The sequence below is a fragment of the Crocodylus porosus genome, unplaced genomic scaffold (genome assembly GCF_001723895.1).
Source record: "Crocodylus porosus isolate Cpor-Errol unplaced genomic scaffold, CroPor_comp1, whole genome shotgun sequence".
In the NCBI taxonomy this organism is placed as follows: Eukaryota; Metazoa; Chordata; order Crocodylia; family Crocodylidae; genus Crocodylus; species Crocodylus porosus.
The window spans coordinates 146,573,442-146,597,761 of NW_017728906.1; the positions used below are offsets into that span (position 1 = coordinate 146,573,442).

General features: G+C 45.0%; 2 protein-coding genes across 6 annotated transcripts in view; one reads left to right on the forward strand and one right to left on the reverse strand.

The window, feature by feature from the left end:
• Window positions 1-15,053, reverse strand: part of MTRF1 (mitochondrial translation release factor 1) — a 23,817-nt gene extending 8,764 nt beyond the window's left edge. Inside the window, exons 1-7 of one of the 4 annotated variants that reach the window (XM_019529837.1) lie at window positions 14,082-15,051; window positions 8,836-9,276; window positions 4,101-4,192; window positions 3,140-3,221; window positions 2,795-2,902; window positions 2,533-2,705; window positions 761-878 (exon numbers count right to left, since the gene is read on the reverse strand). In XM_019529837.1, coding sequence (XP_019385382.1) covers window positions 761-878; window positions 2,533-2,705; window positions 2,795-2,902; window positions 3,140-3,221; window positions 4,101-4,192; window positions 8,836-9,253 — 991 coding nt within the window. In that variant the 5' untranslated portion in view covers window positions 9,254-9,276; window positions 14,082-15,051. Of the gene's footprint in view, window positions 1-760; window positions 879-2,532; window positions 2,706-2,794; window positions 2,903-3,120; window positions 3,222-4,100; window positions 4,193-8,835; window positions 9,277-14,081 lie in introns of those variants that run through there. The other 3 variants (XM_019529838.1, XM_019529839.1, XM_019529840.1) reach the window with 3 other exon arrangements.
• Window positions 15,054-17,964: 2,911 nt separating this feature from the next.
• Window positions 17,965-24,320, forward strand: part of NAA16 (N(alpha)-acetyltransferase 16, NatA auxiliary subunit) — a 98,485-nt gene continuing 92,129 nt past the window's right edge. Inside the window, exon 1 of one of the 2 annotated variants that reach the window (XM_019529847.1) lies at window positions 17,965-18,169. In XM_019529847.1, the coding sequence (XP_019385392.1) occupies window positions 18,116-18,169 (54 nt within the window). In that variant the 5' untranslated portion in view covers window positions 17,965-18,115. The remainder of the gene's footprint in view (window positions 18,170-24,320) is intronic. The other variant, XM_019529845.1, reaches the window with a different exon arrangement.

Genomic DNA, 24,320 nt, shown 5'->3' on the forward strand with positions numbered 1-24,320 from the left:
TGCAACAAAAAGAAAGGGATAGGAGCGAGGGTCACAGATTAATAAGGCTTCCAAGGGCAGACACCAAGCAGGCCCCACCTGTGAAACACAGGATACTGGGCTAGATGGGTCTGTGGTCTGACCTAGTGTGGTCACTTCTCATGTTGTTATGCTCTTAAGCAGCACTATGACTGACAGTAGTCAATTATCCTCAATGTAAATGAATCCATGAAAAAGAAAGCAATGCAATCTGGCAGACAAAAGATGCTGAAATAAGATTGAAGACCTAGAACATTAATCTTCATGTGATCAGCGTATCCATTACCAACTGAAAACCTCAACAGAAAGTTTCCATTTTTCTCAGTCTTGTGTCTACATAGATGGGTACATCCTCAATAGCCACTGCCATTCATGAGAGTTGAGGGTATTGATTCCTGGCAGGAATTATTGACATCTTCCATCACATCCTTCTCTTCTCTTCCTTATCTCAGCCCCAATGTGGCCCATTTATTAAATGCTCACATTGTAAAGATAAAATTGGCTATGCCATATTAGACAAACACACATAGACCAGCACACTATAAATAGCTATCGGTTTTCTCTCCTGCTGCCTGCAAACAATGAGGAGGGCTACCGGCCTCCTTCATATTAGCTCCATCCTACCACTTGTTCTGAGGAGATGGATCCCAGTAGCCATGACAAGTAGCCTACCATTTTAGGATACAAAATGTACACATGCCAAAAAAGAAGCAGTCAGAAGTACAAACACAGACAGGCTTACCCGTAGGAAGGTGTACAATCCTCACAGCACTATCCGTTTTGTTAACATGTTGCCCTCCTGCTCCTTTGGCCCTGAATGTATCTATATGCAAATCCTTTGGGTTCACCTTAACCTCTACCTAGGGTCAAAGAAAATTAAGCTACTTTCTGCTCATCCCAATAGTTTAAGAAACCATTTGTGAGATATCCATAATTTAAACATACTTCTGCCCCTAATTTGCTTACCAGCCACTATTACAGGTAACATACATGAATACTGTGACTTGAGGAAATTAAAAAACAAACAAACAATCCAACATTTCTATTTTTTTCTTTTTAGTTTGTCCATTTCATACATCTGTAGCACTTTGAGTACAGTCAGTTCTACGATATCCCCAAGATAAACAGTTTATCTTGCTTGATCAAGATTCTTAGGGGATGGACTTACAAATAGCTTACTGTGAGGCAAAATACGGCCAGGAATTTACTATGCATCATGTACTCTTCAATAACGGCTTGTGTGTTATTGCAGAGTACCTGACCCTCATTCCCACTTTTAATCCACAGTAAATCATTTGCATTTCTTTATGCTTACCCAGCGTCAAGGAGGAAGGGAAGAAAAAAAACCATTAAAAGCTGAAAATGTTACTGTAAGACTACAACAATTGGCAGGGATACCAAGGCAAATGAGATACCAGAAACTACTTTAAATCAGGTTCACTGGTACGTGAGTGTGAGATCTAGGTTACAGCTGCTAATGGTCCCAAATCCTACAAACCCATGGGATCTAAATGCCTGAGTAGCCCCCTTGATGGAAGCAGATGGGTAAGCAGGATCTTGAACTGCCCTAATGCCACTGTTCAGAGCACAGTACCAACATAAGTGTAAATTTTGTCATGTTAGTAATGCATGCAGTTTGCTTGGCAACCTTGAAAATTTTGGCTGATGTCCCTGCACCAGGTCAGGCAGAGATAAGCAACAAAGCACTTTTAGAAAAAGACATGGAAGGGTGCAAAGAGGAGCTGATCAAAGCAACAAGTCTGAAAGATTTTTGAAGCGTTGTTTTGAACAGATATAAGTAGAACCAGACCAAGAAGGGATTTCAGCAGTGGAGACCTGACCTTATGAGCATCTGGACTAGAGTCTGAGTAGTGTGAATAGAAAGGAAAGGTCCAGCCCTGGAAATGCTTGTAAATAAACAGTAGCAAAGGAGTGAGGAAAGTTTGCAGAAAAAGATTAGATCCCTCTGTTGGCTAAGAAGTGGCTGGAGGAGCTCTCAAAAAAGACAAGCTTAAAGCCAATTTAAATTCAGATCATACTGCTCATGATTTAGCAGAAAGCACCAAAGAAAAAAAGGAATATTCTGTAGCATTCACAGTCTTGCACCAATAGGTTACACCGAACATTTTCCTGGATGTTCTCCGTGCTTCAATGAATTATTAATTTAGAACAGTTTCACTCAGAATGACTCACTTTTGTGAGAGCTGAGGGCTGGAATGCTTAACAAAATGAACTTCATGTCCTTGATCCACACTCTACCTCAGGCAGTAGTTGATGTTGGAAAAATTACTCTGGATGATGCAATTAAATTTGTAATGATTCACTTAAGCAGCACAGAGCCAAGATTCACAGCCTTCCACAGCAGGCAAGCATTGGGAATCATTGTTTGTTACTTACAAGACATATTTCAGCGCCCAGAAAACAGAAACGGAAACTCTGTTGTGGCTTTCAGTATTGCACATGTGAATGCCAAGATGGAAGCTCAAGACAACACTTCAGTTTTGTTCTACACACCTTCTCTGACTGAGGGAGGACAACAACTGACATTGTCCCAGTGTGAATACGCTGCATTCTTGATGACAGGCCAATCTCTGGGATTCGCTGAACCCTGTGAGTCCCACCTTCAAACTTCAAATACCTGTAGACGCTGCCTCCCGAAATACAAGCTGTTGCATGATGTAACCCACCTGTAAAAATAAATAACGCATAGTGAGTACACAGAAAAGGCATAAATTTTAACTTGTTTTGGTGACATAACATAGAAGCTATTACATACCCAGATCAGTAGGAACATAGTTCAGGATTTCAAAGGTCCAGGATTTATGAGCTGCGTAATTTTGGTACATCTCAAATACTTCTTTTGTGAACATCTGGCAAATGTCACCTGAAAAATAGATGAAATATCACATGAAATACAAGTTCATGAAATCTCCCTGAAAAATACTTATTTTTAGATTTAGTAATAACTAAATATGGTAACTGGAGAGAGTGCTCTCTTTAGATAAATGAATAGTCATCTCTTGGAAATACTGTTTTATATTATTAAAACATAAGAGAAACAAAGCCTTGTAAACCTGGAAAGAGGTAGATAGTAATCTTTACTTGTGATGACTTTGCTGACCTCCAGTTGTTCTGCCAGATATAAGCTCTAATATGACATCACATTCATCATGTTTACGCTTTGGCATTAGAATCTGGAGGAGCTGCAAAGAAAGAAAGAGTTTCAGCACACCTTCCTGAACAAATTTACAGCCAGCTTTTGTGGTTGCATCAGTTTCAGCACACATGCCACCTGATCTGTGCACGGGAGTTAGGCGTGAAAATTACCTGATTAATTTTGGAGACCAACATGTTTGGCTTACAATCTGATGCACTGAAGTATTAGTGAAGGCTAGTGAAAATTTGCTCCCACAATGCTATGCTAAAACCATCAACTCAGCCCCCACTGACCCCACTGTTCAATAAATGTTATACTAACCATGAAACAACTGTAGACAAGACTGATAATTTCCAGAAGATTCAATGATATCTTAATTATAATAATAAACTGCATCTTAATTATATCAAGCGTCCACAATCTAGATTCACAATACAATGACTTTCGCTGACATTTTTCAGCTTCTCTTATAATTATTTCCATATACTGGTCATATGTAATTGAAGAGAAGAATAAAAGATTGAAAGCCTCAGGAAGATGAAGTCTTTCAAACTGGTCTGTATACTCTTTGCTGACATGAATGACTGTTAGAACACTGTACACAGGTATTCATCAAATAGTGGCACACTGCCCTAGTTCCTTTTCAGTGTCTCCAGGCAAGCAGGTAAGAAAACAAAAAATGTAAAAAATAAAGAGCTTTTAACATTCACATGGCAGTACAGAGACTTTCTAATAATAACCATATCCAGGGGTGTTCAAAAAGAAAGCAGAAACTAGACCTCTGTTTCATTAAGTGCAAGTGTTATAACTTACTATTTAAAAAGAAAATATTTGGAAAAATAAAACTAAATGGCTATATAAAACACTAAAATGAAGAGTTTTTGACACCTTCATTTAAAAGACAGTACCTTTTCCTCTAGCTCACCTTCTTATACAAAGTGTTGATTTCTTGATCAATTATTTTCTTCTCTTCAAAGGCAAGTTTTAGTAGTTGTTTCTCATCTTTGTTGTCTAGCTCTAAATTTCAGTGATAGAAATAAACGTTACCCAGTCTTATTTAGCTTAAAGCAAACTGTAATACAGCTGTCAAATTATACCTGTTGCAGCAGAAACAGCTTGCACAATCCTATTTAGTTGGTGTGAAATACCAAATAATGGCACAAGAAGAAGAGGATATACTTTACTAGTTAAATGTTCACATTTTAGTGGTATTGGATGTGTTGGAAATAGGGCACAGAACATCTTACCTCTAAGTCTCCACTTCAAGCCTGACCAACATCAGCGGCAGCCAACAATCTGACAGCTATTCACTGGCGTATGTAAAACAAAGCGGTAATCTGGGTCTAGATCTAGGGACCTACTGCTAAAACTGAGATCTTTAAAGCCCTACTCAACTATGTCCTTGGCCATGTCCAGATATGCGTGGGCATTTGGTTCCCCAGGGACAACAAGCCGTGGCACACCTTGTGCTGCTGCTAGTTGTCCCTGGGGAATGCGTGTGCTAGCACATGGCAAGTTACCCCAGGTGCGTTAGGGGGGCCTGGGGCAAGCACTGGGCTGGCCCCAACAGCCTTACCTGGAGTCCTGAGGGCCTCCCAGGGCTACAGCAGTGGCAATCCTGCTTGCTGTGCAGAGCCTGGCTGGTGGCCAAGTGCAGCCCCAGCCAGCCAGGCTCCAGCTTCAGGCGACACTACTTTTTTTCTCTGCGAAATTTTTTTTGACCCCTGGATATCCTGGGGACATCCAAAGATCAAAATAAAAAAAACATTCTGCACTGCTCCTTTGCAGTGCAGAGAACAATGGAACATGTGGTATGTGGCACCTCAGCTGTTTCTGCGGTGCCACATACCACACTTGTCTGTGTGCAGTCCTTGAGTCTATAAGTGGCTCAGTTTGTGACATTAAAGGTACCCACACCCCTACAAGCTCTGCTTCTGACCATGAGGCACCTCAGTCTGGAAAGGGACGAGCAGCTTGGCACATACCTCTCTTTGGGGTCCACCTTTCCTGGACCAATTAAAGATGGAAAGAGAGCCAACATAAGTGTAGGTACCTAGCTTAGCAGTTAGGTTGCTCACTTGGTGTAAAGAAACCCGGGCTTCAGTCCCTGCTCCAAATACTGTGTATGATAATAAAAGCCTCACTGAAGCACAGTGGAGATAGGGCTCAACTGTTTCTTTTACCTTGGCATGAGAAGATGATGTGGGCTCAACACCACATTCTGGCCACCCTTAGCCCCAGGTAGCTCCTGGTACCTATCAAACAGGAAGCTGAGTGGAAGGGAAAGCAGTGAGTGGAAACTCACTGCCCTCACCTAGGATCAATTCAGATCTTTCTAGTCCCCAGCCAATCACCCTTCCAACTATATGGCTATACGGCGCTCCTAGTTTATGATAGTCTTCAACTAAAATACGTTTTGCATGACTGTTTTAAGTGGTTCCCTGTTCAGCATACTGTGACTCTCATTCTGAGGTGCATAACTCTCCTACTGCATTGTACAGGGCTCTGGATTCTCCCTAGCACCTAAAAGTAAGGTGCATCCATGTTAGTTTCCCAGTCTCTTTGTGAATCTAGCCTCTAGTTTTCAGGGGTAGGCAACTCCCAACATGTGCACTACAGCGTGGCACATGAAGGCATTTTGCTTGGCACGCATGCTTCAGGGAGGATAAGGGGCCCAATCTTGTTCTGGTAGTTCAGCCCCTGTGCCTTCCCTGCCATCTGCCTCATAGTTTCATAGTTGGTAGGGCTAGAAGGGACCTGAGCAGATTAACAAGTCCAACCCCCTGCCTCGAGGTGTGCAGGCACCCACTTCTGGTAATGAGCTGGACCGGGGCTCCGTGGACTTGGGTGCAGATGCTTTCAGTCTCTTTGCCACCTACTGCTACAAGTAAGTTGTGGTGGGCTGCAGGAGCCTGCCCAGAGGCTAGGCTAGCAGTGGCAGGCAGACTGCAAGTGGCAGGCAGGCAGGCAGAAGGCTCCAAGTGGCTTCACCAGGGGCTACAGAGCCCCAGCCTGGCTCACTGCCAGCAGCAGGTTCATGAACACCTCAGGGTGGACAGTGGGGAAGGGCCAGGGCTGCACTGCCGCAACAAGGCTCAGACCCCTCACGGCTCCCCCACTGTCCACTCCTGGCATGCCAACATCTTACAAGTTGAGGTTGTGGGTGTTTTTGGCACTCTGCCCAAAAACATTGCACACCCCTGCTCTAGTTCCTAAATGTTCATGCTAATTAGCACACTTGTTGGCAGCCTAATCAGCAGGGATCCTGGTTTTTGTTGGGTTTTTTGTTTTTTTATCAGAGAAAAATCACAAATTCTCTGACAAAACCCCCAAAATCCATTATTAAAATTAAAAGCCCCTTGCAGCACCCCCTAGCCCTGCTGGTACCCCTTACTCTCCCCCCAGTGATCTCCCAGCCCCGCTGGTGCCCCTCACTGCCCACAAAACAGCCCCCCCCGTACTCATGTCTCTTGCCCCCACCCACAGCCCCTGCCTCCCAGACCTGCTGAAGGGGGCCCCCAGCTGCCAGGGCTATGGGGCCAGGGACCCAAGTCTGCAGCTCCCTGCCCCCAACAGTAGGCACCTACAGCAGAAGCAGCATGGAGCTGGGTCCCCCACTGCTACTGCCTGCTTGGGCAGGGCAGCTCCTGGCTCCCCCCAGGCCTGCCAGTGCCTCCAGCCATGACCCGCAATCCCCCAGCCCCGCCAAAGGGGCTCCCAGCCCCCTGCAAGTCCCACTTACCTCAGGCTACAGCAACAAAGAGTGAAGCTGAGCTGAACAGAGCTGTGGCTGAGTGACAGCCTCAGGCCCTGCCCTTCCTCCTGCCCCTTCCTGTCCAGGCAGGGGCTGGCAGTTTCCCGCCCTGTTTGCAAACAACTCTTGCAGGCTAGAACTCAACTAGCCTGCAGAGCTGTTTGCACAAGCAGGGAATCCATGGCTTTCTCTGCTAAAAGAAGAAATCCATGTTTTCTCTGATAAAAAGGTGAAATCCATGGTTTTCTCTGTTTTTCCGTAGGAAACAGAAAACCAGGATCCCTGCTTATCAGCAATTCTAAAAACCAAAAGGGCAGGGATACTGAAATACCCTCCCAATGACAATAAAGGAGGCTATGCTCTTACACCAGGGTTTTATTTATTTATTGTTTTTATATATTTTTATTTCTTTCTAAAGATGATGGATCAACAACAGAGACTAACATCCTCTTATTTGCCACAGTAAAAGTACTAGCAGTGTAAGTTCCTCTACCAATATGCTTCAACCTTGATCTAGAGAAAACACTAAGTCTAAGACTTTACCATGGCTCAGAAGTACAGTTAAGCTGCGACTAATCCTCCAAATGGGATTATACCACACAAGTTGAAAGAATGGTCTGATGCAGTGGTTCTCAAACCATTTGCTATAGCAGGCCACACTTGTAGCTCTCAATGTGTTATGTGGGCCATACCCACAACTTCCTGGGTATCCATTTAACAGGATGTCACATGGACCTCATGCAGCCAACAGGCCATGGGTTGAGAACCACTGGTCTAATGAAAGAATGGACAGAGGTCCCTACCCTAGGATCAAGGAATTCAAGGTTCAATTCCTACCTCAGCCAGACTTGATTTTAGTCAAGTCACTTCATCTACTCTGTGTTTCAGTTCCCATCTGTAATTGGGGAAACCTCACAAAGTGTTGCCAGGATAAAATCTACTAAAAAAAATTAATAATTTAAGACACCATGATGGCCCAATTTATACCACCACCTAAACAGATAACATAGTACAGCTATGTGAAGGAGAAAACTATGTACTCCATGATACAGTATAACTGTGCTCTAAATTACATTAAATTCACTAACTTTTACTGCCCATGTCTTCCTCCATTAATTTCTCTTCTTTCTCTTTTTCCATGTGTAATTTATTGTCTGTGCTATAACTCTATGCTACTATTGCATGGACTTGTTCATACAATTTTTCAGTTTTTGGCCCATTAGAAGGCATACCTTTTTAAAAAATAAAAACATTAATATTTTATGTAATATGTTCTAGCTTATCCCACAACAAAGGAAATCTGTTCGAGTTTTCCATGTTTCTTCTCCTCTATTTTATTTTCCCTCTTTCCTCCCTTTGCCAGTGGCAAAACTGAAGAAGGGAAAGGAAAGGTTGGAAAATTCAAAAGCTAAAAATTACAATCCCCACCCCCGCATCTGAGAAAAATAAAATTATGTTGTTGAACCTACATAATCAAAATTCTCACAAAAAATTGGTAGCTTTTTGAAAAAAATTGGTAGTTTTATGTTTAATTTAAACCCGTTTCCTCCATTTGTCTCTGTAACATATCTTTTCATTCTTCCAAATACTTTATTGGCTAACTTTATTTTTTTCCCTTTGCTCCACTTCTTTTCTGTAAATCCTCCTCATTCTATATCCCATTGTCTCCACTAATTTGCCATCCACCAGTGTATTTGAGTGGCTGATACTCTTCCCTTCCTACTTGGTACACTGCTTTGCAGGGTTCACTTGCAAGTGTTGAGTAATAACCTAGTTTTACTTTTCTTCTTCCCTCACATTCCTTCCTATTCTTGATTTAAATTGATGATGGTATCATCAGAACTTTTTATTATTTTGTGTTCCCACCCACCTTCCCCACACACACAAATATATATCTCTACCTTACCTGTACACATGGATTCTAACTCTTTAACTTCTTTTTCTGCTTTTTGTATTTCTTGAAAAGCAGCTGCAAGTGGAACTAGATCAGCATGTCTTCTGCTAAGGATCCTTTCCTCATGCTCATTCATTGAGCCACTGCTCAACACATGGCTTATTCGCTGATATTCTCTTATAGCAGTCTCTAGATATTTTTGCACAGCTTCATGCTTCCACATGGCTCTAGAATCCTGATGGTATTTCCTTGGCCAGGCATGATGGGGCAGAGTAGATTTAACTGTATTCAGGAAATAATTATTCTTCACACTGTATCGTTCCATCATCTGACCTATCTTTTTAACAAGAGGAGAAGCACAGCAGTGATGGTGATAGGGAAAAATTGCTAGCGAGCGTCTAAAAAGCCAAATACCTTGATGAGGTTTCATTTCAGCTTTTACTTTTTCACCACCTGAAATGACAAGTACATACAATATTGGTCACTTTTTTACTGTCTTTTTAAGGTGGAACCTTAACTACAAGACACATTTGTTGATCTGACAGACCTAGACGACAGGTGCAGAAGTAGTAACATGGGGTCAGACCTTACTCTACTTAGGGCACGTACACACATGCAAGGAGCCTGCTCCGACACACTGGAAATCCAGCATGTCAGAGCAGACTCGATTAATCAAATCTGGTGGAGCACATAAATTGACGCGCTCTGGCAGCCTTGCACATCATGTGCATCAGTGGCGCAGCACGCCTCTTCACTGAGAAAATGGAGGCAGTGCACTTTGAACTAAAACACGTTTGATGTGCTTTAGTTCAAAGGGCACTACTGCCATTTTTCAGTGCAGAGGTGCACTGCGCCGCTGATACAGTGCTACCCAATGCAGCGCCAGGCACTTTAATTAGTGCAGCTCGCTAACTAAAAGCACCCAGCACTGTAAAATGGAGCGCATGTAAAAATGCCCAAAGATGCTTTTTCTAATCCTATTCCACCCCGCCCAAGTCCCTGAAAACCAGTTAAAGCAAAAGGTAGATAGGCCCTCCTCTTGCTTTTTGTGATTTACAGCTAAGATGGAGGGTTGCAACTTTGGTGCCTAAGCCCACCTAGGAGCTTAATATGCTTACCCCTTTTGGAAATTGCTCAGGTTAAAGATCTCTATGGTCTCGTTATATATCTCACATTAAAGAAACTCTAGCAAACACGTTTTCAGACCCTACAGGACCTTATCAAGGTGTCTAATCCTCCATTCCATCTTCATATGAATAATTCTTACCCTTACAAATAGCTGTATTGACTTCAGTGGCACTGCTCATGTTAAACAGAATTCATTGAATAAAAGTTTCCAAAGCCTCTGCTAATACTATGAGTCCTTCTGTCTTGAGCAATATTTCTACATCTTTCCTGCACCAGATTAAGAAGAAATAGTCTGCCCTACTTTGAATGGAAATCCGCCATTTCTCCAGCTAACCTTTTCAATGCTTTGCCAGGAAAATAATAAACTCTTTTGATCCAAAGTATAGCACTGTAAATCATTTTAAAGCACCTGATCTTATAGTGTGACACATTTCATTTAAGGAAAACAGAAGTGTGTTTTAGGATGATCTGTCCCAAAAAATGCAATTATTTTGTTTTAAGAGAGGAAAACCAAGGTGCTCCTATCTAGCTTGCAAAAGCACTAGGACCTCCTGAAGAAAGAAAGGAATAAAACCAGAATGCCAGCAAACCAAAAATGTGCACTAAAGCAAGTGGAAATTCTGTGGGGTTTCTGCAGCTTCCTATGCGTTTTCTCCCAGGTAGCGAGGAGTTGGATTTTATGGAGAAGTGGAAGACATGGGTTTGAAAACCGACATAAAGAGCAGCACTAGATAAACACAGATGTTGCAATGGATGAGAGAAAAATATGATCACTCAGATTATCATCTGTTAATGCTGACAGAAAGAGATATGTAGGACTGCACTCCCTCAAGTGACAGGATGACACAGAAGTCCTATTCACACTCCACCTCAGAAGGGGAGAAGAAAGAAACACTCTGCCTGGAATAAGTAACTCTGAGAGGGAAAGTCCTAGTAATTTTTTCTGAATATCAAGTGCACTGCATCTGTCAGCACATACACCAGTAAAACAGGTGTAAAATACTACTACTCAGACTCAGTAACACTTTAAAAGTACTTCACAGAGATGTGAAAGACAATACCAAGTACAGGACAGGGAAAGTGAGACACTCATTAACATTTCTTGTAAAAAGCACTTCAACAAAGGTAGGGAAACCATGAGGTTTGTTTTAAATAAATCTCACGATGTTTATAGCCTCAGCTGGGGATTTCTGGTCTCATCTTCTAATTTAACACATGGAAATAGGAATATTATAACAACAATTAAAGCCTTTCTTTTAATTTTACACAATTCAGATGTTGATATAGAGAATGCCACATACATCATAAGATGAACGTTTTAATTTCCTATGATTATAGTTCCTTATGGATCAGAGACAGAACATTTTGTTGACTTTTAGCTCTTCTATTAACGTATCACTATAACACACTATTCTGTAAGTGATCCTACCATATATGAAAGTTTATTCCTGACAGAGGAAAAGACTATTTCAAATCATTTACCAAACCGCCAGTTCCGATTGCCACAGGAGCTGAAAGAGGTCCTTTTCACCTCCCCACATTCTCAAGCTATGTATGTCTTTTCCAGCCTGTAGTGTAAACTGCAGCAACCTCTGGACTGCTGTAATGTACACTGGGCTGTGAATAGCTCCCACATGCTACTATGAGGCTCAGGAGTAGACACAGCAAAGCAAACACATTTTCTTCTGACTTAGTTGTGCAGGTGGTAACTTCAGAAGATGCAACTTCACTGTCAAATGGGGTTGCACATACTTAGGACAAGTCCATTGGGACTATAATTTTCTGTAATGGCTCAAGCAACACATGACAACAACATATGGAAACATCCTTAAGACAGTGAAAGCCAGGTTTGATGGTGGCAATGTCAAGCACCTCATGCTGCCTAGACTAGTTGTCACTTAAGTCAGAAGTGTATAGCTACATCCACAGACTACCACGTAAGCTTATGGCAAGCTAATTGTCCATGTTATGCAACAGTGCTACTGTATGTCAATCAGTCAGTTCTGAGGCTGCTGCAACCACTAGAGCATCTTAGATGCTGTAACAACCCTCCTCTACTCTGCCTGGCATTTGGCTGAGGTTAGTCAAGTTGCTTTGCATCACTCGTGAGCCTTTGGGCAGAGTGACCTGGTGGAGGCCATCTCCTCTCCAGGTATGGACAGCCGTTGGCTTGCAGGGAGCTCATCCGCCCTTTGACAGGTCTTGTTTTTAGTTCCGCTGGGTGTCCACACCCCCCTCTCACCCAGGCTAGCTCAGATGGGGGAACCAGTTTAGTCACCAACAACCCAACCATGGAACGGTCTGTACTGGTTTACAAAATACCAGATAGCAGACCAAGAGAGGCCTGGCCTGACAGATGCTACCGTATTTACTTGATTCTCCCCCCGGTTTAACAGTTGGAAAAAGCCCCTCGTCCTAGACTCAAGTACAAGGGCAGTGGGGGGCAGATGGCTGCTGTGGCTTGGGCTCTAGCCCCTACCCAGGGTTGGGGCCATAGCTGCAGCTGCTGCCTCTTCATTTCCCCCTCGCCCTTATGCTTCTGCACCCTTCCATCTCCCCCCCACAGCCTCTTCTCCTCATCTACCCACAACCCAGAATCTGCTCCCCTGCATGCACTCCCCCGCACCACCCTTGTTCTGTGCCAGCAATGTCTGTCCACACCGTAGGCTGGCCTATAGCAGCAGTGCACACCCTACACAGCCACAGCAGAGGTTGGGATGGGCCATGCTCAGGCTAGAATGGAGTTTGTGGGGCAAAGCAGAGGCTGGGGGGTAGAGTGGGGGGCACAGAGACTAGGCTGGGAAGTAGAGAAGCAGAGATTTCAGGGAGGCAGGCACAAGCAGGGGGCAAGCTGCTTGACCTCCCCACACCACCTGCAAATTAAAATTAAAATGAATATTTAATTAAAGAATTAAAGATGACCCTCCATTAATTATATTCTAATTCATGACAAATTATAACAAATGTATATATTTTCCATATATAAAATGTAATGATGGGGGGATCCTCTTAAACGCAGGGTTGTCTTGCATTCAAGTCAATATGGTAATTAGCCCCACTAAAACTATGGTTTAGGAAGTATCCTGCCCAACTCAATATGGCATGCTTAAGGACCACTGCTGCTGAGCATGGCAAGTTTACCATATAGACATGATAAACCTGAATTAACAGTTTACTGGTGATTATCCTTACCTGACCTCTTTAGAATTAAACACAAACAAGATGCTTTAAGACACAGATCTGCATTGCTCAGACACACCTGGTAAGCACAGGGCCTTACAGTAACTTAAAAAATACAATTGTGCCTCCGTTTAAGAGACACTGCCAGAATAAATATGTCTAGAACTTAAGCTATATCAAAACCAAACATTATTAAAACTTATGATAAACACAGGATTTTACTTTAAACAAATAAAACCCTCCTATTATTGTGTGTAGCTCAAATATGAGACTTATTTAGCCCAAATAAATAAGAACCAGACTGTAAAAAAAAAACAACAAACAAAAAACACACAGTTGAGACCAACTAGTCTATCTTGTTGTGGGAATTAAACAGACACTTTGTTAAATGGACAACAAACTGAGAATTAATTAATTTTTTAAATTTGCCTCACTTCTAATAATCAAAGGGGCTATCAGTACTCCAGAAGACAATCATTTTTTTTAAATGTATTCTTAACATATTTTCAGCAGAGGCTCATGTATTTCAGTCTAAATAATACTAACTCAAAAGGCACCTATCCAAAGCACTAGGGGGCCTCCAGACAGCTTTAACAATTCAAACTCAGCAGTATTAAAATTCAGAAACAGCTCAGCTATTCAGCCACCTACCAAAACCCGCTTCTGATCTTCCAGCATTATAGAAACACGTTTTAGCAGACTTGCACATGTGGATTATTATTACTTGTAACCCGGAAAGGACTAACAACCAGAGACTCAGAGATCATTTCAGCTTGCTCTTCCTTTTTCCTATTACCCTTTGCTCTTGTTCTTCCTCTTCCCCTTCCCTACAGCAACTCTCTTCATTAGTACTAACATTTCACCAGGATATAGTGCATGTGGGCCCATAGACAGAGCGGAAGCTGCACTTTCCCTACAAAAAGCAGGCCAGGATTTTTAAATGACCTTACCCAGCGAATAGGCGAATGTGCAGCCGCTCTAACGTGAAGCCATGGCAGAGAGGAACGGCACAAGCAAGAACTACCACTCCCAGCAACCCTGCTCAACACTACAACTCCCAGAATGCCACTGGCTGAGTTATGTTAACCCTTACTTACAATTGAGCACAATATACACAATTTATATCAACTTTGGTTATATTCACTGTTACCTATAAAAAGGCTCCAGAAAAGATCACCATTGTGCTAGTTGTTCTAAAGCAAAAGCATTAAGAAAAATAACCTTTCCAATTTCTGTGGAATTCATTGTATAGCCAAGCTCAAACACTCAAAAATCATGAATCGGACCCTTGATTAAAAAACCAAAAGGTATACTAAGTTAAAATGTTTATATCTTTTCTCCACAACCATTAGGACTGAGGGTTTAAGCAAAGCTGTAATTATAAAAAGACATTTTTAATAAAGTTGCAAGAGTTGACTGCAGTGTGAAATTTTTCTTTAATTTCTAATCTATAGTATTATGGATTTTTCCCTTTGCAAATCATGAACTGAATAAAATGCAGTCTCATATTATTATTAGAAATCTGGTCTAAAAACAGTCTCAAAAGAATTACACTTTTATGTCAAAATATGATTTAAATTATTAAGTTACATTTTAAAGCAGTACTACAATACAAATGGAAACAGCTCATAAAATATGAAGGGACACAAAAGTTTATCAAAACGAATATTAAAACTAATGCATCATACTGTTAAAATGCTGAACTACACAGTATATGTCTGTTTGGAGACACATTTTATGGTATTTATTAAATGGAATCTTCACAGGTTTCTGCAAATTTACTTACATTTTTGTGATAGTAATTTCTAAAGTTTCTCTTAAAGCAGCACTGCATTCCTTCATTGCCTGGTTGACTAACTTACTCATTTCTATACTGTATAGGAGAAATACATATTCAAACTTCCTTCCTCCAAACAATTCCATTACCTGAAATTAACTTGTGCCCATTTGGTCAATAATTTGCACACTATAAATATTTTTAATTAAAACACCTACCAGCGTGACCCTGATTCTTTCATCCCAATGAGCAGGGAGAGGTAGTTAGCCCTTTTAGTCTCAAGACAGGCAGAAGGTAGGATAGATTTGCACTTTATAGATTAAATCAAAGGTAAGATGGGAATCCACCCTACTTTTTTTTTCCCCAGCCCTCATCTATCAGCAGTAATGAACACATTGAAAAATTAAAGCAATTTAGAATATTTATATCAACAGTGTTTGATGAACTAGCTAGTTCAAAAGACTTCTATTCAGACAGTTAGATGGTCAGGGCTACAGCCCCATCATCACTGATCAGCATGCAGATAACACCAGCCTTCTCTTGCTATATGTTGAAATATGGGGCCTGATTCTGGCCCTGCTGTAGTCCCTGTGCAGGAGCTATAGTGGAAGCAGACTTGGAATGACATAAATAATCCTGTTGCCCCCTTCACTACAGACAGCACAGGAGGAAAGAGGGAAACTGGTCTTCAGAGGTTCTGGGGAGCTGTTTAGTCTATATGAGATGTCATAAGTTGGAACAAGCCCCAGATTTGTTCTAACTTACACAGGGGCCAGAGGAGCTCAGAATCTAGAAAGCACAAAGGTGTAAGAAAGCTAGCTTTGCTCCCTGACTGCTAGGCTATATCTGCTGCATTTTAAGAAACAGGGCACAGATTTTACCCCCCAAAACCATGCATGTCATAGAATGTGTCTTAGGCATACATCATTTTAACTCACTAAACTATATTTTCACTGAGACTGAAAAAAAAAAATGTCACTTAACTCTTAGAAAGGTAAATGGTGGAAGTACAACCAAGTGGCTGATTAATTGAATTACATAAAACTCATAACCAGATTCTGCACTCAAACTTACAAATAATTAAACTGATTTAAAAATCAGGAGTTATGCCAAGAAAAAAAAATCATGTTCTCTTCAGTGGCAACCAACCTCTGATTAAAAACAACTGTGATTAAATTTTATTCAGCTTGTCTGGAAACAGGAAAAGTAGAATAACTATGGGATGTGCTTTCCTTTTATATGTAAACACATTTCAACTATTATTGTACAGCTAATTAAATGTGGTATAGTCAACTCCACTTTGCACAGCCATACTTATTACTATAACTGGAAAGAGTTATGTGCTCTGGAAGAAACACATATCTCCCTGTACTCTTAAGTACCTTACAGCACCAATTAACTAGAGAAGCCTTCTGTCTGTTACTGTCCAAAATAGACACTAAAGGAACAAAATTGTCTCATCATCTAATATTATTCCTTGATCCTGGGATATAGGTTGAAGCTGTGTTGATCTAAAGCAGCAGCGGGCAAAATGCAGGCCGGGGGCTGGATGCGGCCTGCCAGACCATTCTATCTAGGCCGCAGGGCCCTAAAAAAATTTAGAAAATTAATATTTATCTGCCCTGCGCTGCCTGTCATGCAGCCCTTAATGGCTTGCCAAAACTCAGTAAACAGCCCTGGCAAAACCAGTCAGAACTCTTGTGGTAGAGGCGATATCTTTTATTAGACCAATTAGAATCTCTGATCCTAGAACTCATTCTCCTTGAATATACATCCTTCCCAACTCTGAGATGCTTTCTTTTTTATTAATATACTTTGTATTCCAGGTCAAATCAGGCACATCAGTTCCAAATCATATGGACTGAGCAGAACTCAAGCATTTCAAAAACCATATGGATTGAGCAGGTAGAACTCAATTGTTCTAAACACCATGTATGGCACTACAACTGGGGAGCATCCCCCATCCCAGGCTCTCACTCTGGGACTTCAGATACTCCCCAATCTATTAGCAGGCATCCTACATGCAGGCCCAAGCCCAGAGGTCTTGGGATTCAGACGCCCCCACAAGAACAGATCTACACTTGATCTGAGCCTGAACACAGAGAGGAAGAGCACAAGAATGGGTCAGGCCTGTCTGAAGTGCCACTATGCACCAAGCAAAACTAAAAGCCTCCCTTAGTTTGGGGTGGGGGGAAACTAAATGCACATCAAGTGATTAGAGGGGACAACTAAAGAAGAAAACAGGGACAGGAGAGAGGGTCAAAGGTTCAGAACAAGTGCATGGACACCGAGCAGGGCACCCCAAACATCTGCTGGCCCTCAAATGAGTCCAGGGAGCCAGCAGACGCTGTCTGGCAAAACTCTACCCAGAGACATGAACCAACAGGGGACAGGAAAGCAGCCCCACAATCCCCAGGGGTGTTTTTCCAGCCAGAGCCTCCTTCCTGGTCAGTGGGCCACCAAGTAAAGCTATAAGCCCCCCTTGTTGATGGGGCCCATACCCCACTGCCTGGGCAGTTTAGCAAGGGCCAGGAGACAGCCAAATAGGAAGACCTGGGCCAGCTGGACACAGCCAGTGGCATCTCTTCAGTTCCTAAGAGGGGACAAAGGGCACTGTGCTCTAGAAAGCCGAGGTCCTTTGGCTACATGCGGTATCTTTTAGTAGATCAACTAAATAGCGGGAAAAACCCGTTCTTTGCAAAAATTGTTCGTTGCCACTGTGCTGTGGCAAAAGCCGCCTACCACAGGACAGCCTTCCAGGACAAGCAGCTCAGCCCCTGCTGAGGGCACTTGAGACCGGGGTAGGCACGTCTTGTCCTCTCCTCCTCCCACCCCCCGCGCTGAGAAAGCACCCCACACAAAGAGGACATTTCACCCAGGGGGAAACGGACAGCACTGCGGAGCTTTTGTTACGGCCTGACGGGGGGAGGGGCATTGTGACATTTCCCTCGTGCGTGCGTGCGTGCCTGCGGCGCGAGAGGCACGGCAGCGCCCTCCCCCCCCCGGCTTCTCCGTGTGCGCCTGCGCGGCGGGGACTCCGGCGGCCATTTTGCAGCGTCAGTGCGGGGGAGTGGGGCTCTGGCCGGTTGGCGGCTGCGCACTGGGCCGCGCTCGCGCTGCCGCGACGGAGGGAGCCGGTGGGGCGCGCGGCGCAGGCCGATGAGTTAAGCAGCTGGAGCCGCCTGGTGCCGGAGCCCGGGTCGCGCCATGCCGTCCGTGCCGCTGCCGCCCAAGGAGAGCAACCTCTTCAAGCGGATCTTGGTGAGCCCCGGCCCCCGCCCCCACCGCCTTTGTCTGGCGCGGGGCCTCGGGCTCCCCCGCCGCTGTCACAGGCGGGTAGTGCAGCACCCGGGCCCTCCCCCTTCCTCGGCCCGGCGGGTTTGGCCTGCCCGCCGTCACGGCGCGGGCAGTGACCCCGGGGGTCTCGAGTGAAGGGGACCTAACCCTAGTCTTTTCAGCTCCCCCCGTAACTGCATGCTTGGGGCTGTTTGGCTCGAAGGGGGCAGGGCAGGGCAGGGCAGTCCCGGCCCGAACAAAGCTGTGGGGTGGGGAAGTCGGTCACCTTTGTCAGCAGCGCGGAGGTGTGATTCCCCGGTTCCCTGTGCTACGGGATCGGAGTGAGTCCTAGAAAGTGAGGGTTGGAAGGGGCCTCTGGAGTCATCTAGTAGAACCCCCTGCTCCAAGAGGGACCCTCTTCAACTAGATCATCGTGGCCAAGGCTTTGTCTAACTCTGTCTTAACCTCCCAGGATGGAGCTTCCACCACCTCTCTGGGTAACCCCTTTCAGTGCTTCACCACCCTCCTAGTGAGAGAGTTTTTCTTAATATCCAACTTAAACCTCCCTTGCTGCAACTTGAGACGGTTGCTCCTTGCTCTGTCATCTGGCCCCACTGAGAACAGTCCGGCTCTGTCCTCTTTCAGACCCCCCTTCAGGTAGTTGAAGGCTAAGATCTAGAAGCATAAATGCTGCTCTGATTTAGTTAGTCTGTCAGGTGTAAATCTATCCTGGTCAGGGCTGACAACCTCCCCAAGTGAGTCTCTGCCACCAGAGGAGCTTCCCGCCCTAGCGTTCACAATAGCATGGAGTATATTTAGAGACTAATTCACTGGGTTGCTGTTAGAGTAGACAGCTTAGTAAGAAGCCCAGAAGTAATAGATCAGCTGCTTGCTGTGTGTGCAGTTAGGAGAGCCTGTTGGGTGCTTTTCTGGATGCTGTCTTTTGGTCACTTAAGAGAACATTTTGCTTTTAAAAGATCTTAATAGTTCTTAATAGCGGGTGTGCTGCTTACTGCATGGTAATGGTATGCATCTTACCAAGCTGCTCTAGTACTCCTCTTTCTCTCTTTGCTAAAAATAAGTTACTAATTTTAGAACGGTTGAGTGACTATTCTTACTAGTGGCAAGCAAGCTTCCTGTAGTAGTCACTTACCAATTTTGTAAGAACAAAATGTATAGTAAGAATTTCTAAGATAGTGCATTTTTAGATTAGCTATTTTATAGTTCAGTCTTTGCTTTTTAGATGGGGAGCAGTGAATTTAAACCTAGTGTCTCAGTTCAAAAGAATGGGAACTTGCTTCCTTTCTGAAAGATGACCTGATGAGATCTGTTGTTGGGTAGTAACTGGTTATTTCCTGAATTGTTGTTTGCACATTCACTTTCACCTGTTCAGAAGCAGTGTCACTTGTTGGTCTTCTGAAGTGTGACTCTTTCTAGTTTCTCAGTTTTTTTCTTTTCTGTTTTTATTGCACCTTGTCCCAAATAACTTTAAGAAATAGTGGTGTGTGCATATTTTATATTGTATTATTTTATGTACCTGTAGTGCTGCAGGCTATTCTTGAAGTAATAAGTTGGCCTCCACTTAAGTTAGTAGATGTGTACTTGTTTGGTACTATTGGAATATATGGAATTCTTGGAAGTGCAGTGTATTAAATCAGTAAAATGGTCACCAGAAGCCACGTGTTGCACTTGCTAGTGCAGTTATTCCAAACAAATTTTAAGAGGTAGAGTGAGTTACCATACTGCAGCATCAATGTTAAAAAGTAATTTAAAGAAAAATGCTGTAGAGCATTAACTTGTACCTTGGAAATAGGAAGGTTAGTGTTGGAAAAGCCAAAGATGAAAAAATCAGACCAGTCACAAAATCATGTTCTTGGTCTCATACGGTTTGTTCCGTGGTCTGTTTCTTTGATTCCTGTTTCTTCTCTACTCTACCCACACAGGATGCATACATGGGCCAGTGACTGGCATGTATAAATACACCCAAGCTAGAATAGGCTAGAAAAATCTGACTGAGAAACTGGTATATATACATTGCGTACTGACCATATGAGCTCCATAGGATTATTCAGCTGTATAGTACTTTAAACATTAGTTTGGATACATCTAAATGAGTTGCAGTTCACTCCAATGTAGACGCATAACCTCAATGTGTGACAGAACTGCCTGCTGTCCTGCTTTTAGAGTAATACAATGCTGGCCTCTACTGTGGAAGACCATTTACTTTGTCCTCACAACTTCACTTCTACCACTTTAACGCCAGGAGCTCCTTCCTTCTGTCCAAGACCTGATATTCTGGGAAGAGAAGGAATAGAGGAACCCTGTAGTTACTCACATTAGTGAGTTTTTATGGTTTTTGTGTGCCCATCTCCCATCCATTCAGTGTGAGTGGTGCTGGCTCCTAAAGAGAAGGGAGGAGTGGTGGTGGTGGTAGCGGGGGTGATGCCTCTGCTTGTCTCCTGTGGCAGCCACAGTGGGTTGTTTTTCTGTAGGGGAGTCTACTGTGCATTAAGCGTTAGTAGTAACAGATTTTAGGCAGGACTGAAATGTTTCTGTTCTTGCTGGGCTGCTTCCAGCCCCTGCTAAAATTTCCTGATGCCTGAAGAAGGGAGTTGACAACACTAAGTCTGTCAAAAAAGTGCTTTTCGTGAACTTTTTAATATTCCTTGTTTATTGCAAATTTCAGTTGTTTGCCTTTGGTCTCAATTTTGGTGAACTAAGGAGATGTCATTTGTGTTTCTAAATTAAAGCTCTTTTGCATTTTCACATCTCTTCTCTTCATTGGTAAGTTGGCTTGCAAAAATCTTAAAATTGTATTGCAAGGTCAGAGTAATCCTTTTGCCACAGAAAATATTTAGTTCTATATGAAATTTAATCAGAAATTGTATAATGAGTTTTAATATCATAGTGGGCCTACTACGCATGCCTGAATGCCCCTCTTCTAATGTGTATTACATTTAGTATCTCCAGTGCAAGGTACTGAATTCATTTATGCATATTAAGCTGTGCTAAGGTGCGGTACTGCATTTGCATGCTTTTTTAGTGACGCTTAATGTGCAGTAGATTTTCTTACTGTGGATTAGTGTAACATTGTAGTTTTTTACATGACACTTTAATGCACAGTAAAATAGTCTACCATTAGAGCACGTGTCATGTAGACATGCCAAGAGAAAGCTAATCTGTCCGAGTGGCCATACAAGATCAAAGTACTAAAATGATCACTAAAGAGTGCTCTGTGGGAAGATGTTTGGAGTAGGACAGTTGTAGAAGAGCCTTCTCATACAGTCAGTAATCTCTTAACTAGGGGTGCACCAATAGAGATTTTTGGGGCTGATACAAATAGCCAATTTTTAAAGAGGCATATCAGCTGCTATTGATCCGTTTTCCAGTGCCAGCCTGGCAGGCAGCTTGAAGAGCTGCATGCATCTGGTAAGTCTGGTGTGGTGGGAAGAGAGGGGGAAAGGGAAGGAGCATGGGGAGGACAGATCAAGGCCTCTGCAGTGAGTGGGGAGTGGGGGCAAGCACTGCTGGGGTGGGCGTGGGATGGAGCCGCGGCTTGTCTGGTGGGGGGAGGGCAGCTCCCACCGCTGCACACCCCTGATCTGGGATTCGCTGATCTGGTGGATGGTCTAGTGCTTGCCCTGAGCCCATCCCCGTCCCCCCAGAAAGAGCTTGGTGCAGCCCCGGCCCCACATGGGTCTGGGGACACATGCCCTCCCAGACAAGCGGCGTGAGCAGCAGCTCCTGGGCAAGCAGCGCACAGTGGCGAGAGCTACCCCCCTCCTCCCTGGATGACCCACAGCTCTGTCCCATGCCCGCCCCACCCCAAATGGGCAGTGATTGCTCCAGCCCCACTCCTCCTTCACTGTGAGTGCCTTGATCTGCCCCACCAAGCCTCTTCCCTTCCCCTCCCATTCCAGCACAACAGACTTATCAGCTGCACGCAGTTCTTCAAGCTGCCAGGCTGTGCTCCTCACTGCCTACGTGCTGCACTGTGGCTGCACGCATGCACAGGCCATTTATCGGCCAAATTATCGGCCATATCAGGCTATTTTCAGTACAGACAATTTTCTTTATATTGCTGCCGATCCGATATCAGACTGATGTAGAGGTGCACCTCTACTCTTAACCATTTTATATATCTAGACTGGGGTGGGCAAAAATATGCCCTGTGGGCCAATTCCAGCCTGCCAACTGAGTGGATATGGGCTGCAGGCAAGCTGGGGTGGCCATCATAGAGGACATTCTGGTTTTCTGCTACTCTGTCCTCTGTTGATACAAAACCAGATGCCTTTATATCCTCTCCTTGTCTGTTCAAGAGAAAAACAGAGGACGTAAAGGCATCTGGTTTGGTATCAATAGAGGACAACTAGATTGTCCTCTATGATGGCCACCCTAAGGCAAGCGCCCACAGATTTGTTGTATTAAGCCTGTGGTGCTCTGCGTGGGCCTGAGCACTGCCCACTCTCACCCAGGGCAGCCTGTGCTGTAGTCTCACCTGCCCCAACCCCAGCTAGCATGCACAGCTTCCAAGCAGGGCTGCTTCCAGTGTGGCTGCAGCCACCTGGGTACTGCTCAGCTCCCCCTGCCTCCAGTGGCTTCTCCTCCTACTACTGTGCTGTTCCAGGCAGCACAGGGAAGTGATGGCAGTTGTGGGGCTGCATAGCAGGCACCACACGTCCAGCCAGCGTGGAAGGGGTATGGGGTGGACTGAAGCTGCAGCCTGGTGGATCCTGCCCCAGTGTGTGGGGCTCTAGCTAAAGTCCAGTTAAATGAATGATGGGGGAGAGCAGAAATGGGGGGGACGGCAGAGATGGAAAACCCTAACCCATGCGCTCCTCCTGCTGTTCTAGGTCTGCCGCCCCCCTCGCCCGGCTGCTGCTCCAGGTTCTGGCCCCGCTCCCCACTGCTACCGCTCTGGGTCCTGCCCTGCTCTGTCTCCCTCCCGCTGCCGCTCTGGGTCCAGCTGCACTCTACCCGCTGCTTTGCCTGAGGGAGGGCTGGCGGGGGCATGGTGCGCAGCTGTGTGGGGTGGAGTGGTGCTGGGGCGTGGTGTGTGGAGCCACCAGACTGAGGGGAATATGCACTGGCTGCAGCTGCATGGCATGGAAAGTGGCCCTGGGGTGTGACACAGGGCTCATGGGTGGGAGAGGCATGATGTAGGGAGTGGCCACAGCATGGGGACTTGCAGAATGCCCACTGGCTCCAGCCATGGGCAGCGGCCCAGGGTCGTGGGGTGTGGCATGTGGCCTGGGACATGCTGCGGGGAGTGGCCACGGTGCAGGGAGTGCCTGTGGGCTGTGCTCATAGCTTGGGAAGTGGCCCTGGGGTGTGGTTTGGGCACTGGGGGGGGCTGTTACATGGCTGCTTGAGGGGGGTGGCATGTGGCTGCAGGGCATGGTGCTGGGCATGGAGGAGGAATTGGCAGAAGGGCGGGTGGGGAGGGGGTGATGCATGGCTGTAGGGCATGGCACAGGGTGTGGCCATGGCATGGGGAGTGCCCACAGGCTGCAGCCCTGGGATACGGTGCGAGGCACGTGGAGGTGCATGTCACATGGCTGCATAGCGGGATGCGCGGCTGCAGGGTGTGGCACAGGCCGCAGACCCACGGTGTGGCACTGGGTGGGCAGGGCGGCTTGGCGTGATGGTGTGCAGCCATGTTGGAATAGTGCAGGGAACAGCCACGGTGCAGGGAGAGCCCGCTGCCTTCAGCTGCATGGAACGGGGAAGCCCTGGGGTTTGGCTTGGGGCATGCAGGTAGGCATGGTGTGTGGCTGCATGGGTGGAGTGCCGTGCAGCTGTTAGGTATGGCACAGGGAGCAGCCATGGCATGGGAAGCACCTACTGGATGCTGCTGTATGGTGTAGGGTGCAGCTCGGTGTATGTTGTGGGGCACATGGTGTGGTGTGGTTTGGTACACAGCCGCGGGACGTAGCATGGGGAGTGGCCACGGCGCAGGGAGCACCCACTGACTGCACCTGCATGGTCTGGGGAGTGGCCCTGGGGTATAATATGGGGTACACAGGAGAGCGTGTTGCATGGCTGCATGGGGGGGTGGCATGTGGCTACAGGGCATGCTGTGGGGAGTGGCCACCAGCTGCTGCTGCGCAGTGTAGGGTGTGGCCCTGCAATGTGG